The sequence below is a fragment of the Astatotilapia calliptera genome, chromosome 14 (assembly GCF_900246225.1).
Source record: "Astatotilapia calliptera chromosome 14, fAstCal1.2, whole genome shotgun sequence".
NCBI lineage: Eukaryota > Metazoa > Chordata > Actinopteri > Cichliformes > Cichlidae > Astatotilapia > Astatotilapia calliptera.
In genome coordinates, this window is record NC_039315.1 from 1,679,201 (window position 1) to 1,695,428 (window position 16,228).

General features: G+C 44.9%; 1 protein-coding gene across 3 annotated transcripts in view; it reads right to left on the bottom strand.

Annotated features, from left to right (window-relative positions):
* Window positions 1-8,259: 8,259 nt before the first annotated feature.
* LOC113035772 (fibroblast growth factor 12) overlaps window positions 8,260-16,228 on the bottom strand; it is a 47,004-nt gene continuing 39,035 nt past the window's right edge. For all 3 annotated transcript variants that reach the window (XM_026191469.1, XM_026191468.1, XM_026191467.1), the window contains exons 3-5: window positions 13,376-13,479; window positions 10,329-10,527; window positions 8,260-8,595 (exon numbers count right to left, since the gene is read on the bottom strand). In XM_026191469.1, the coding sequence (XP_026047254.1) occupies window positions 8,444-8,595; window positions 10,329-10,527; window positions 13,376-13,479 (455 nt within the window). In that variant the 3' untranslated portion in view covers window positions 8,260-8,443. The remainder of the gene's footprint in view (window positions 8,596-10,328; window positions 10,528-13,375; window positions 13,480-16,228) is intronic.

Genomic DNA, 16,228 nt, shown 5'->3' on the forward strand with positions numbered 1-16,228 from the left:
ACTCGATGACGCCAGAGAAAACGCTACCCAGGTATTTCCCAATAAAATTCCCATGTTTCTTCACGGTAACCAACAGCTGTTTTAATTTTAATGGAGTGAGGATGAAAGATTTGATCTAAACTACTGAAATGTGTAAAACTGGTGGAAATTCAGTGGAAAGCTCTGCAGCCGTACTCTTCCTGAAGGCGTTAAAGGAAATTAAACTCATACAGCCCACCTTTACAGCACTGACATGGAGGACCAGCCAGTTCATTTTTGGATCAATAAATAATCAATAAAGGTGTGACTGATCAGAGCAGACTAAACCTGAAGTTTCTGATCCAGCTTCACCTTAAAATTCCTCCTACAGCTTCACAGTAAAAGCCTCCTTGTAATTTCACAGTAAAAGCCTATTAAACCCTATACAGCAAGTCACATAGATCAGGGGTCCCCAATCCCAGGCCTCGAGGGCCGGTGTCCTGCAGGCTTTAGATCTCACCCTGGTCAACACACCTGAATCACATGATTAGTTCATCATCAGGCCTCTGGAGAACTTCAGGACATGTTGAGGAGCTAATTTCGCCATTTAATTCAGCTGTGATGGATCAAGGACACATCTAAACCCTGCAGGGACACCGGCCCTCGTGAACTGGGACTGGGGACCCCCGACATAGATGTTTTACATTAAAAGTCTCCAAGCTGCTGCTTCACAATAAAAGCCTCTCATCTGTAGATGAGACAGTAGAGATCCCCAGGCTGCTTCAAAGTAAAACCCCTTTACCTACTTCCCCGCGAAGAACCATCGTGGCTCCACAATAAAAGCCTACCGTTTACAAAGAAAAAAAAACTCACGAAGTTCCTTCAAAGTAAAAGCACTAAAACGGCTTTACAGTAAAAGTCCATCAGTTTAATTTTGAGTTTACCTTTTCAAGTTCACTTGTTAAAATAAAAGCCCTTGCATTAGTTCTCCAACATCTTCAAAGTTAAAGCCCTCCCCATCTTCTTTATAATAAAAGCCCTACAGCTGTTTTACATTAAAATCCAAAAGATTACATTAAAAGCAGGAAGTCACACAAACACTTCACAATTAAAGTCTTGAAACACATTTGAGCAGTAAAAGCCTCCACAGTAAGAATCCTAAGCTTTGCAAGAAAATCACCAAATCGATTACAATAAGTCACAACGATGTTTCAAAGTAAAAGCTTAAAAGTCTATGGTTTGCTTCACAATGAAAGCTTCACACAAAATAAAAGTCTTGAAGCTGGGTCAGGGCACTACTGCTCCTTCACAATAAAAGTCTCTCAGTACACACAAAATAAAAGCACAAAGATGCTTGAAATTAAAAGCAAACAAGTCCTCCTATGACTTCACAATAAAAGCCCACCAACAGTTTCACAATAAAGGTCACAAAGCTCCTTCAAATTAAAAGACTTAAAGTGGCAATTAAAACTCAACAAAATTCCTTTACTTGCTTCACAATAAAAGTCCCCTAGTAACTTCACAGTAAAAGCCTCTGAGCATTTTTACAGTAAACTGTTTCAAAATAAGAGCTCAGAGACAAAATAAAATGCTAAAGCTGCTTCGTAGTAAAACTCTCACAGCTAACTGTGTGACCAGATTTAGAAATGAAACTCTCGGAGTCACTTCAAACCGTGTGAATTGGTTTGTAATTAGATGCTTCACAATAAAAGTCATTTCTTTCAAAATAAAACCTGCCACCTGCTTAACCACGAGATGCTGTTGGATCCCAGAGGTCAGGCTGACGGTGTTTCCTCCTTGTTGCTGTGATGTCGGCTGATGGTCGTGTTTTTGTGTCTCTCCTTGTTAAAGTTGGATGAAGCCGCCTGCGAGGTTGTCGCCCGTAAAGTGGAAACCAGCCGCTGAGTGCCTGGATGAGCTTTTAGACCATCTCGGGAATAACTGAGAGCTTTTTAGTGGGAAACCACAAAAACACCTGAGTGTTTCCTGCCGCGGCTGCTTCAGAGATCCCAACGTGACATACACGAGCTTTATTTGTGGCCTAAAGTCTGAATCTGTGCGTTTTGTGTTTATGCAGCAGGACCGAAGTCATTCGAATACAAATCCTCGGACTTACAGGAGATTTGATGACAGATAAACGAGGCCCTTTATCACCATGAAGCAAGTCTGCTGAAGTTACAACTTCAAATAAAAATGAGCGATATCTGTGCTACTCTGACCTTTTCTCAATATTGTTTTAAACGATTCTTTCATTTTCTTTACACATTAAAATCACAAACTCACTAATCTCAAATATTTTGGGACAGACTAACGAACTAACGTGCTTATGGACTGAACAGCTGAACGTACAGAAATCCTGTTTTAAGCAGGCGCTGCTGAAACGTCTTTAGGCAGCTGTTGTTGTGAAATGTTGTTAGTTAAAAATAAAAGTGAATTGAACTGAAACAGTGGCCAGAGCATGAGGATTCATTTCAGATTAAAACACAGAGGCCGACTTTGTTGCTTATTGTGTTTCCAGGGTCTGTGTGCAGTGGATATCCTTAAATGGTCATGTCTACACAGAAGCCCCGCCCTTACGCCCTTGAAACCTCCTTTATGTGAGGAGCAACCAATCAGAAGAAAGTTGCCCTGAAGGATGGGCTGTCCAAAGGGCCAGGATAAGATAAAGAAGGATTATTTTGTGACTCATGCAAAGCAGCTGAGAATGAGCAGAGCAGATTAACATGTACACAGACAAACAAGTTCATCGTCAGGAGTAAAAAACACAGACAGACACTGATGCTCTTATATGTTTTTTTATTTTTCAGTACTCTTTTTTCATCCTGCTGCGTATTTGCGATGATTTTCTTCTAATATATGATGCGTTTTTATATGGAGGTGCGTCCGAAAAGGTGCAAACATCAGCAAACACAAAGAAAGAGCAAGAGATTTTAGGTTCGACAAACACGTTGCAACTCGGTGACGTTCACCCTCCTCCTGGGCCTGCGTCGCTTCGTAATGACATCATCATTTTGTGATACGACAGTGCCCCCTACAGGTTCAACATCTCACTGTTTTTGAGTAAAAAAACTGAGCGTCTCAGTTTTTATAAGCAGGAAACTTTAAAACTGCCATCGTTTAATTTCTAGAGAGCTCAGAGTCGAACCCTGAACGCTTTAAAACACAGACTTTTGTCTTTTCTACACTTTCTGCTTCTCATGAACCGGTTTACAAACTCATGCTGCCTTCAGGTGACGCAGATTACCATCGATGCGAGCCTTATCAACGATGGTTCAATGTTCCCGCTCTGATTTTGTGCTTGTGAAATAAAGGATTTGAAACCCTGCACTTATTTTTTGCTAACTTGAGAAGACTCGAGTTAAAGTATTTGAGAATGTCTCAGTAAAATGACAACAGGCAGCACGGAGACGAAAGAAACACTGTGGACGTTTAAAGCAGCGAACGAACGCACACATCTGGTTTTTCTTACACTTTAAGACATTCTCAAATATTTGATACGCAACTAAAATCTTTTCTTCGCAGGCATTCGTGTGAGTTTGTGAAAGGTGACAAATGTCATCTGGTGTCACATGTAAATAAATCAAAACAACATTTTTATTTACTTTAACATATAAAAGTTAAATTATATGGTTAACAACAGTAGAAATTATTTTATCTATGAAAGTTATTACATTTATTACTAAGTTGTTGCTGATTTTTTTTCCCTCTATGTTGAATTTATTTCCTTTTTTTTCTGCTTTTGTTTCATTGCTGTCGTGTGCTAGCGTGCTATACGAGCTCAAATGTGAGCGCCATTTGTAGTTACTTCATGTTTGCATTTGAGATCATTTTTTTGATGCATATTCTGAAATAATGTATATTTTCATCATTTTAGTTTATTTTGAAAAGTCTCAACAGGATCTTGAGCTTTATTGTGAAAGATTTATGTGAAAAATAATCAAGTGGACGGTTTTTTGCTAACAAACCGACGCGTAAAACAGTCGCACGTCCGTCCGTAGTGTGGTTATTTTAAATATAAGACAAAGAGAGAACTATAAGAAGAAAGTAAGATGGCCACTACATCAACATTTAATTTCTATCTAGATTTTAGATTTATTTAGATAATAAACTGAGATTTATGACATATGTTTTGGTTATGTGACTGGCACTTTGCTTCCTCCGTACAAAAGGGCTCTCACATGATTTTTGAGGCGAACTTATCTCGTAACTTGAAGGCAGTTAGATTGAAACTGGTTCTGGGTCTCCTGCTGAGCCTGAAGCAGAGGATGTGGTAGAAAAGACACCCGGTACAACATTTCTGTCGAGTGGTTTGGTTGTGTTGACGCTTACAGAAACATTAAGAGGAGAGCGTTCGTGCCGAGCCGCTCGTGTTCCAGTCCTCGCGGTCCGACCCAGAACCCCAAACTGGAAGACATTCTCAGAGGCAGCGCAGCAGACTGTGACTGGTCCATTCATTTCCACCCTTCAGTCCATTTATCCATTTACAACCTCACCAACCACGCCCCGCTTGACCCCGCCTCCTTTTACCCTCCACTTCCACCGATCAGAGTGTTTTTAAGTGTCATCTCTGCAGCTTGGTGTCGGCCGACGGGAGGTGACGAGTTTCCCAAAAACAAACACATCAAAGTTCAAACTCTCGTTCATCTGCAGGCCGAGCTCCTCGTTTGGTGTCCAACTCCAGTCCTCCAGAGCTACCTGCAGCTTTTAGACGCATCCTTGTTCTGACACACCTGAATCAAATGAATGGTTCGTTATTAGGCCTTTGCCAAACTTGATGTCTGCTGAAGAGGGAATCGAACCTTTTGATTCAGCTGTGTTGGAGTAGGGATGCATCTAAAAGCTGCGGACAGCAGCTCTGGAGGACTACAGCTGGACACCCCTGGGTTAAGGGACTTTTATGTAACAAACGTGCAGAACGTCATCAGCAGTTGTTGTTTTAACTGTTTTAAAATGTGACCGTTCTTTAAACCTTTGCTCTGTTTTTATCCCTACGCTCTTTTCGCCAACAGACGTTACTCTCTTACTTGGCACATAAGGTGTTTTTAGTAACTTACTTAAATATGGCTACACTGACTTGCTGCTCCTTATGGTACAAACTGGCCCAGCCTAGTTCTAAAATGAGCAGCTGCTTATTCAGGTTCTGAGAGCTTCCTGTTAATCAGCAACAGAATCAGGATCAGAAGAACAGCCGGGACTGTTTTGGGGACTTGGTCCAATCTAGATGTGGAACCAGGGACAGTACAGTGGAGGGACATTTCAGCCTGAGCAGAGGTTTTCCATCTCTGATCTTTATGACTCAAAAATATCTTTACAAATGATTTTATGATGACAGAAGTTTCTCAGGATTGTTCTGAGCCAGCGTGACGACAGAGGCTGAACTTGTGGAACCACAGTATGAGCTGCAGAGACAGGATCGCAGCACGAATGGCACTAACGACTTTCCATACATGCTGCAGTCCTGGTGATTTTCTCCCGCTGAGAACGGTGAAGGCAGTGATAGAACGTGTGCAGGAGGAAGGACGCGTTTGATGGAGACTTGTTTCATTTTTTTCCCGGTTTTCTTTTTGGGAAACTCGGCTGGTAACATCGGAGAGAAGTAAAGGGTCTGAGTGAGAGAAGAAGGAAAGTCTTAGAGGTTGGAGAGGGCAGTGCAGCGACTCAGGCTGAATGTCTAAACTTTACTCTCTGGAAAGGAAAAGATCTCGCCGTCACAGAGCAGTGCAAGGAAGAAACGTACTCGGGGTGGACGCAATAAAGGGAGCTTTCAATCCTGAGCATCCACCCAGGGAGCTGCACGTCTGCTCTTCCTTAAACTCTTGACTTTTATTTTGAAAGATGACAGGAAATCTTTTCCTTTCAGCTGTGTGAAGTTCAGACGAGGTTGGAGTGAAACAGTTTTCAGGGCAGTGCTCTTTGTCTAAACAAAGCGGGGCAGTGTCAGAAACGCTCCAAAGCCCCCCATCGGCCGACACCTGAATGCATCACGGTGGAGGGAGTGAAAGTGGGAGCGTCGGGCGTTTTATCCAAACACATTCACATCCACGACATAAAAACCTGTTCTGGAATCTTTTGATTCACTAATCAATAACCGACCACTTCATCTTTTCCTTGAAGTTAAATTTAAAATTCAAATTTTCTTTTCTTGAACCGCTGCACACATCGTGCCAATTCAACATAAACAAATGGACCAATCAGAGCTCAGTGTGCCCGTCCTCATCAAAACCAAACACACAGTCGTGTTAATAACAGACAAAGTGAGCGCATGCTGTGGCGTTTTAACCCGTTAAATCCTGATCACGCAGAGCTCCAACACGCCTGCACAGGGCAGGTCGCGGTCGGCTCGTCGTTCAGCTTCAGTCCTGTTCAGACCGGATCAGAGTTACACAACTCGGCTGTTAGTGTCTCAATAAATCATTTAAACCTCCCCATGTCTGCGGGGGCGTCGCACAGAAAGTACATCATGCAATATTTCTTGTAACGCCGCAAAACCCAAAATCTTGTCATGTGATCAGAGCCTGAACGCAGCACAGAGAGACTGAGCTGCGATCAGTTTTTTATGACATTATTGGTGGACTTCACAGTCCTGCTGATCTCTTTTTAAAACCAGCAGCTTTCAGACCAACCTCGTGTCTGAAACTCCCCACAGTCAGAGTTACACCTCCACCTGTGCTCACGGCTCTTTGACCTTTCCTGCCCCGGGTTGTGTCTCACAGGCTGCAGGCCTCTAACAGTAACTCACACCAGCCGTGTTTTGGAGAGCAGACTGGTTATAAAGGATAGCTGTAGCTACCAGGACGTCACTCGCTGTAAAATACAAATAAAATTCCAGAATTTCAGTCGCCAAAACTGGAGCTCAGACTTCTTAGGCGGAGGAAATTATCTCTAACAGTGTTTTTTACCAGGCTGTATATTTCTACTGTAAAGCTGTTCATTTTAACATACCAGTCTATGGGGACTGGCTCACCGCTGAAAGTTGCTGCTTGATTTTGGGCTCCTGCCGTCCTTCATTTATTACTTTCTGTGCAATGGAAAAGAATTAGCACTATGCTAAGCTGCACATTTCTGGCATGTTTGCACAGTTCATGGTTACTACAGATCGGTTACTACTACAGTGGGTGTGCTCGCTATAATCTGACAGCACACTGACTGTATAGTTTATACCAAGAAGCACCCAGGGTTGTTTCTGCCCTACGTTTCCCCTGAAATGATTAATTGATTATGTTTTAGGATATTCAAAATCCCCCCATCGTCAACTATTTGTTCATGGAAAATATTTGGGAGTACACCATCTATACTACAGTCTGTTCCAACCGTAAACTGGGCTTGTATTTGACCTATAAACAGCTGCAGGTGCTTTTACAAGCCTCTTGGCAACCCACCTCCACCCCAGCTCTTCTGGGGTGTATCATATCTGATGTCTCAGATGCATAGTGACAAATATAAACTCCTCTGCGGATGTAACAGCCGTTAACACAGCCTGAGACGAAGCCTGCAGACAACACTCAGGGCTGAAAGGTCAAAGCCTTTCTCTGAGCCTCGCACAAACCTTTTAGAACTCGATCCTTCACGTTTGGATGCGTTTAAAGAAGTTTCGTCGGTTTTCGTCAACGTGAAGCGAAAGCAGGAACTCGATCTACAAACTGCTGAGTGATTTTAAAAAGCAGGAATGTGGAGTTCACGTGGACACCACCTGCAGCGACCACACAAACCGGCACGCTGTTCTGATCCTCTCAGGCGTACAGTCACCCGGTCGCCCGACTGACCTCCGTCACAGGAAGCGGTCCGATCGGCACAGAGCCGTCTTCTTTCCTTCAGTCGCCAGTGTCTGCAACAAAAACCCACAAAGGCTCCCACCCCGAAAACACAACGTAACGCACGTAAAGATGTGGCAGCTGAAGAAGACGAAACAGAAAAGGTCTTCCTTCCAACCGGACAGAACATCACGCAGAAGAAGAAGCGCGGCGTGTCAAAAGTGCGAAAGTCTTTGCATTCATTAAGAAATGAAAGGAAGTGAAGTTTCTACATGGCTTAAAGCTTCGGAGTTCTCAGCGCTCGCTCGACTCGCAAAAACATTTTGTCGTCGTTGTGACAGAAATGATGATGATGATTACAATGTGGCGATGAAGAGTAGGTGGGCTAGCCTCTCGGCGCCATTTCAGCAGGGCTCTTTGCATAAAATGTAAATCATCATCATCAACGTCTTGATTTTTTTTCCATTTCCAAACAGGCCCCTCCCCCTCGCCCTCCCCCATTTGATTTAAAATATTTCATAACGAGCACGAAGACCCCACCGCCCCCCCTCCCCTTTTTTTAAGCTTCTTTTTTTCTTTGTTTTCGCCGTCGTTGTTATGGCGGTTGTTGTCGTCGTCGTCGGTGTGGTTGTAGTTGTTGTTGTTGCTGAACAGAGGGAGTGTTAAAATGGGAGTTCTCCTCCTCCTCCTCCTCCACCTTCGCCTCGTCTTCCTCCTGCGGGTGGCGCTGCAGGCTACGACGCCTCTCGTTCTGTGGAGGACTCCGCTGCGCGCTGCTCCCTCTCCAGGCTCCTCGCCCGCTCCTCGCTGTTCATCGTCGGGCTCCTCGAGGACTTCAGCAGCTTCTCCTCGAGCTCGTGCAGCGACGGCTCCTTATACATGCAGACTACAGGGGGGAGGGCGGGGGGAGGACGGGGGAGAAAGACAGTGAGTCATTAAAGCATCACGCCACCACCAACTCTCGAATTTACACATAAAATAAACTGAAAGACATCCAGACGTAAATTCAGATGTCAGAGTTCAACCTGTGATGCTGCATTCAGTGACATAATCATAACTAACAGGTGTGCAGTTTGTGCCAGCGTGGACGAGGACACACCTGAACCTTTATGCAAAGTATAAAAACAAAGCTATTAAAACTAGCAGCTACTTCGAGGTCTATGTGCTGACGTTAAATAACAGAAAAGAAGAAGAACGAATCAGAAATGAGGAGGTAAAAGAAGACATCAGTGAGTTAACGAGGGGGGAGAAGGAAGAAGGGGAGAGGAGGAGGCTGAAGGACACAGAGGAAGAGGAGAAGATTGACAGAAGGACGAGAGGAAGGTGATAGTTGACAGATGTATAGTTGATGGATATTTTTAAATGAAGATGAGGGATGAGAGGGGAGGGGCAGAGCAGCTGAAAGCAGAGACGGAGCTTCGTGTTTCCAGTTAAACCTCCATCTGTGATATTAGAGCTTCACCTTGTCCTCACACTCTGAGTTCTGGCTGGACGACCTCGGCTCCTGGCTCACCTCTGAGCTCTCCACGCCTTCCTCAAACTCTCTCGTTTGCTCCCAGGATCTACGAGCACAGCAGCTGAGCTACAACGGCTCCTACAAACCGACAGCACAACCTCCCAGTCTCACAGTCAGCTGCCGTTTTACTGGTTGTATCGTCAAACAGGACTAAAAATATCACATTAAAAGGCTTCGCTATTCTTTCAATTTATGTAATTCTGGTTCAAGTTCACCAGGAAATACGAGTCTCAGCTGCTTTACTGTTAAGAGGGTCAGTGTTTACGTAGGCTTTACTCGGCCAACGGTTCACCTGAAGTAGGTCAGAATGTGAGGCTGAGGATTTTGAGATATGACGTTCAGAAACACGTTTTCCTGCCTCTGTGTTTTAATATCAGGACGTTTCCAGCAGAATGTAGATGTCAGTGTTTCAGTGTTAAGCACCTACATTTACAAAATCACCTCTAAATGCAAAACCTCAAAGCCCATTTCACTTATTGAACTCATCTTCTACTACGATAAACTACAGACATGTGGAGAACCGTCGATTTCAAAGTACAAAAATCCCAAACTGGGAGAAAAAGCTGACTTTTCTACTTCTTCTCTCATGTTTGCGCTTAAAAAACATTTTGTTGTAAAAATACAGAGTGTGGAGTTTAGCTCAGAGCGGGAGGCGAGGTTACACTTCCCTCTAAACACAACTTGTGTGTCTTTCACTGACGCGGAGCAGAGGAAGCTGAAGATATCAGCTGCATGTGCACACAGAAGAACAATGTGAAATAGTTTTAACATTAGCTTATTAAAAGTTTTGAAATATGATGACTTGTTGGTTAAATGAAATGTAACTGTTGGACTGACGTCATCACAGACCTGCAAAATCAGTCATGAACTGTAAGGACAAATATTCACTCTGGGACAACAGAAAACAAGCGTGCCTTGAACTCCAGGACGGTTCCTCGAGGACCTCAACAATACTGCAGACCCACAAACCTTCTTTACAGATAAAGAAAATCGACGGTGGCGTTACTAATTCACACTTCGTCCTCGTGTTTTGTCTTTCTGTCTGACCCGTGAGACACGAAAGCATCGCCACCACCAACATCTGTGTCCACAGCTGGTCTCACCTTCGATGGGTCTGGGGACAAAGTGTGAGCACGGTTTGGTTTTCTTCACTCGGTTTCCCTTCATGATGATTCCTTCCTTATTGAGGCCCAGGAACCAAGCCCGGCCCGACTCGTGCTGCCGATACATGGTGGACGAGTAGATGACGTAGTAGTTTTCAAAGACCGACTCCTTGAACTTGCACTCTGGTGTGAACACATCCTGATACACAAACACACAGAAAACATTTCAAGTGTAATCAGCAGAGAGATCATTTTGTAGTTTTCCTTACACGACCGCCTGCTTCACATCTCTGTGCGTCCACATGTTTGATTGCACGACTCGACTGCTTTTATCTGAGTTTTATTTTGAAGTTTAAACTTGGGGCTTTTATTTTGAAATGAACAGCGTCGAGTGCTGACCAGCAGCCTTTTAGCGTCACGGTTCAGTTTGTGCTCAAAGCTTTTGTCATCATTTTACTTCCATATGAATCTGCCTGCCTGGTGTGACAGGACAGGAAACGGTCACTACATGCTGATACTTCACAGAAACACGGCAGGATGTGATAGGACACAACACGCGAAGCAGCCAATGAGCTGCGACCAATACGAAACACCTCGAAGGTGATCGATCACATTACACGCACACGATAGCGTCAGCAGCACTGCAGCGCAGCGTCACATGTAACAGGACATGAGAGTCTTACAGAAGCTGGGTCTTAATTCTCAGCCTGAGGTTCACACTGAGCACAGGAACTGTTCACTGCTGCAGTCTTTAGAACATTTTAATTAAACAAAAGGAATCTGAACTGTAAGAACTTCAATAATCCATAAAACATAAATGGGAAAAGAAGCTCAGTGCAAAGCAGCTGAAGAATAAAACTCGACATTATTTTGAAAGCTTCAAAAAGCTTTTAAGTTGAAATATTAATGTAAGTCTTGTTCGTGCACTTTATCCTTCACGGATCAGGAAGCTGTGGTGGACACCAAACGTGACTGCTGGGCCGTTTAAAGTCCCAGTTTAGCACCTCCCTCCAGGTATAACAGGTGTGTGTGTGTGTGTGCACCCTCTGGATATAACAGGTGGTCGGTCAGGTGAGCCAATCAGAGCAGAACAACCCCCCCTAGCCTAGAGCCAGAGCCGGCGTTCAGTTACCTCAATTCTGTGATCACTTAATAAATAAAAAGCAGTTTTGGTCAGCAGGTGTGGACTGCAGGCTCCTGGAGAAGCTTAGAGGCTGTTTTTATTTGTAATCTGTTGCCGATTATGTTTATGTGTCGCTGTGCTTCCTCTCCCAGCCTTTTGCTGCCCTGCTCCGACCTTTGAGACGCGTTCCTGTCATAAACTTTGTATTGATGTAAAAACTTTGCTCACCGTGAGATGTCACAGATGCTAATTACAAATCTGTCTCTGAGTGTTTAAAATGATTCACGAGTGACTGAGAATCTGATAAGAATCACGCTGAAGTCACTACTACACTTAATAAAACCCAACACAAACACAGCAACAGATAAAGAGGAAAAAGGAGCCACGAGGAAGGAAAGACGGGACTTCAAATGGAGCGTGACGATGATGTCGAGGAGGAAGAGGAAACAGAATAAATGATGAAAAGCGTATTTTTTCCTCCCAGCACGCAGCCTGCATCTCATATCAAGACGTGATGGTTTCAGTAAACAGTGTCGAGACGCTCGGGCCTCCCAGCACAACTTTACTTGCAGCTGTCTCACCGCTCATGCTGTAATGCTCTTACATAACTGCAGAGCAAGAGGAGGAGCTGCTGTACTCTTCATCTGAAGCTACACCTGAGAGAACATGAGTTTATATTTTATGGAGCCGAACCAAATCCTCACTTTACCTCCTAAAAAAACAGGGCTGCCTCTTCCATCCTGGATTTATTCGGCATGTGGTTGAAGGGCTGAGAGATGGGATGAAGTCATGTGATCTCCCCGCTCTCGATGGGAAGCATTTACATTTCAAAGCATTGAGCAGTCAGGACCGACTGGTGAGATGGGATCAGGCCAATTTGTGATTAATTAATAATTAATTAATGATTAAGATTCATGAAGAGGACCATCGAGCTAACAAGTGCAGAAACATTTACTAACAGCTGCACTTCCATATATGGCATCAAACCACGAAGCAGAACTGAAGCGCAGCTGCAAAGTGGCAGCAAGGTTTCATCACATACCCGCCACGAAGGCGCGCTCGTGTTACACTGACTCAAACTACCACACAGTCAGCGTCCGCGGCTTCAAATCGCAGTGGCGGCGAGACATCTGTGATTGACAGGCAGCAGCAGCCAATAGGAGCGCTGCAGAACAGGTAGTTCATGGTTGCTCCTCAGAATTACATCTTCCCCACAGCGCCGACCAACAATCGCAGCTAACAGCTAGCTTCTTCGGGCGCGCTGCGAGCTCATATTTAGTTTTTGTGTCTAACACGCCTGAGAAAGCTTCCTCACATCGTCGCCGTTATCCTCCTCTTCCTCCACCACTCTGCCTCCATCCTGATGCTGCGCACAGAGAGGCGCATTTTAAAGTTTTATGCACGTGTTGTGAATTATGGATGTTAGATGGACTCGCTGAGCAGCAGTACAGCTGTAGATGTCCTCGGTCTGATCAGGGCTGTCCTCCTAACTACTTCCATTGTTCATCATCAATTAATTATTACACACGCTGTCTAAAAGTGGAACTTTTGTACCGTAATGTCACCGAGTTTGCATGTGAACACGAGCTGGAACAGAAAAAACAAACGCAGGATCTCTTTGCGGGGGAAGAACTGGATCGGTCAGATAATGAAATAAGATCTGAAATCAGATCTTGTGGGGATTAAAACTGAGAGAAGTGTTTTCACTTCAGTGAGAAACTTTATCTCAGTGTCACCCTTGAGCAAAGCAGTAACACCTGATTACCTCACAAACAGTAGTTGACTATCAGTGTTTTCAGCAACGAGACGTTTTAATAGTTAAAATGATTGTTGGGGACACGTCAGGAGCTCCTGGCTTTACCTGCTCCAAACCTTTAACGAAACAAGCTCAAGAAGGACATGAGGATGAGGCAGATGTTCTTACAGATGTGTAGAGGAATCCCTCGGCGTTCATGGCCACGTACAGCGCGGCCTTCACTCCCTGGATGGCCACGACCCTCAAACCTACTGGGATCAGGTTAAACAGAGCTGGAGGGCGAGAGACATAGACAGAGAGAGAGAGTTAGGTAGTGAGAGGCAGAAGTAGATTAATACAAAACGTCACAGAGAGCACAGAAGACGGACGGAGCTACCAGGAAGTCTGCCGCAGTTAGCGAGCTCTTATTGTGAAACCTCGAGTTGAGTCATTTGGCGTTTTGAAAGCAGATGTGACGATCGAGCGGCGGAGATGAACGAGGAACTAAGATACTGCACTAAACTCCCCTCTTAACGACCATGATTTCAAACGTTGATGACCTGGCTCTCTTCCTCTCCTTACTCCTGCAGGTTTCTTCCTGTTAAAAGGGAGTTTTTCCTTCCCACTGTCGCCAAAGTGCTTCCTCATAGGAGGTCATATGATTGTTGGGTTTTCCTCTGTATGTATTGTAGGGTTTACATTACAGTATGAAGCACCTTGAGGAGACTGTTGTGTAAATAAAACTCAATTCGAGACCTCCCAGAATATTTTTGTTCTATGAATATGTGCACGTATATATCAGACGGAGCAGAAACGTTTAACACTGCAGGATGATGTGAAAATGGGGATTAATGGAATAATTCATCAATGGTGGGTTAGCCACGAGGCCCCAGCGTCTCAGCCAGGCGGAGGTTGAGACCCGGACTCTGGACCGCTGCAGCAGCTCCATTCTTTCCTTTTTCAGCTGTTACATGCTAGCATGCTAACAGAGGCCTGTAGAGTCTCCTGGGGGGAATTTGCTGGGACATCCACTCCTGAGATGATGTCTTGAGTGTTTTCCACGTGTGGATACCGTCCTCCGCTGTGGAATAACGGACTTGAGATTCTTTGGCGATGGCCTTATCCCTGCGTGACCGATGGACATCAACTGATGCTTCTTTAAGCTCGTTGCTGATGCCTTTCCTCCTCTGCATTGTGTTAACACACAAACCTGCAAACTACAGAAACGTCTGCTTCTATCTGTTCTCACATTTGCAGTAAAAAGTGTCAGAAATGAAAATGTCACGAAGAGTCGCACAGAGCAGGTTTAAATTAATAAACCAGCAGTGATTCCTCCATCTCTGCTTTAAATCTTCTGCACCTGTGTAAATCAGACCCACTCAGCATTAAAAAATCCCATTACACCTCCTCAAACTGTGAATTCTTGTGCTTTTAGTCGATCTGTAACGGTGGTTAAAACCCGGCTCAGCCTGCTGATGTGCTTCCAGCTGATAAAGCGAGAGAAAAAGACTGAATAAAAGCAGAGAGAGAGCGAGAGGGGGGGTGATAGAGGGACGCAGTGATGAGAGGTGATTTAATCCTCGGGGACAGAGAGCTGCAGTGTGGGTGAGGATGAGGAGTAGGAGGAGGTGGAGGAGGAAGAGGCCTGTGGCAATGGCTGTGGTTAATCCTCCTTTATTTAACTCAGAGATGATCAGAGAGAAAGCGAGAGGGGGAGAGAGGGGAATCCAAAACATCTCCTCCTCCTCTTCTTGTCCTGTTTTTGCTTCTTTTTTCCAAACCAAAAGGATTTACAGGAAGCAGCAGAGGCTGTAATCCTGAGCTCATCCAGCCGAGAAACAAAGACCTGCAGCGGGAACGTGACCGAGTATCGACGATCAGAAGCTGCCTTCAGACTGCTCCACCTCGGATCACTCTGTTACAGACGCCAGATGCAGCTTCAGCTCTGTTTTCTGACGCAACCCCAAACGGGATTTGTGGAATCGAACCAACGACCTTTTGCTTGCCAAGTGAATGTGTTAAACATGACAACGTTGTAGGGGAGGTGCCTTTAGTGAGGGGAGGGTGGAGTGTGAGAGCGACAGATGGATTGGGGCGGAGTGACATCCCTACACTCACCTGTGGGGAGTGACTGAAAGAGCTGCAGGTGTAAGCTGTGGAAATGCATTTCCTTTGAAGCGCACTTAGTGACGGGGCTCAGAGCAGATCTGCTGGTCCTCCACATCGAATAGGCAAGACCGACCGGGAGGAGGACCGGGCAGACCCAGGACTCACTGGAGAGATTATATCTCAGCTGGCTGGGATCAAATCCCCCCGGATGAGCTGGAGGAGCTGGCTGGGGCAAAGGTTAGACTTCATGACCCAAACCCAGGGAAGCAGCAGAAGATTGTTGGATTATGTTTATGTTCTGATTTAATGAGCTGTTGTGTTTGAGATCCTTCTTCTGTGTAATGTTTCACCTTTCTGAGCTGTTCTCTTGTTTGACATCGGATGATCCACGGTGCTTTTACACTTTGGCTGTGGCTCTTTCCATAAAAGTTGGAGGTAGCGACCACGACATCACACAGTAGTGAGTGTGAAACAACATGCTCACTGAACCCTTCATAAAACCGACTCCTAACACCAAACTTTAGAAAATGACCTCATCTTTTTATTTAGCTTGACCCAAAACGAGCCCATAGACCCTCAGGATCGCCCCCTGGAGGCCATTAAAAAGAGTACAGGTGTGAGGCATTTTCTCTTCACTCTTCAGACAGAGAAGCCACGCCCATTTTTTATGTAGCGTGCGGTCTAGACCAGGGCTGCCCAATCCCGGTCCTCGAGAGCTACTATCCTGCAGCTTTTAGATGCATCCCTACTCCAACACAGCTGAATCAAATGGTTTGATTACCTCTTCAGCATGCCATCGTGTTTGGCAAAGGCCTGATAACAAGCCATTCATTTGATTCGGGTGTGTTGGAACAAGGATGCATCTAAAAGCTGCAGGACGGTAGCTCTCGAGGACCGGGATTGGGCACCCCTGGTCTAGACAAATACAGTTTT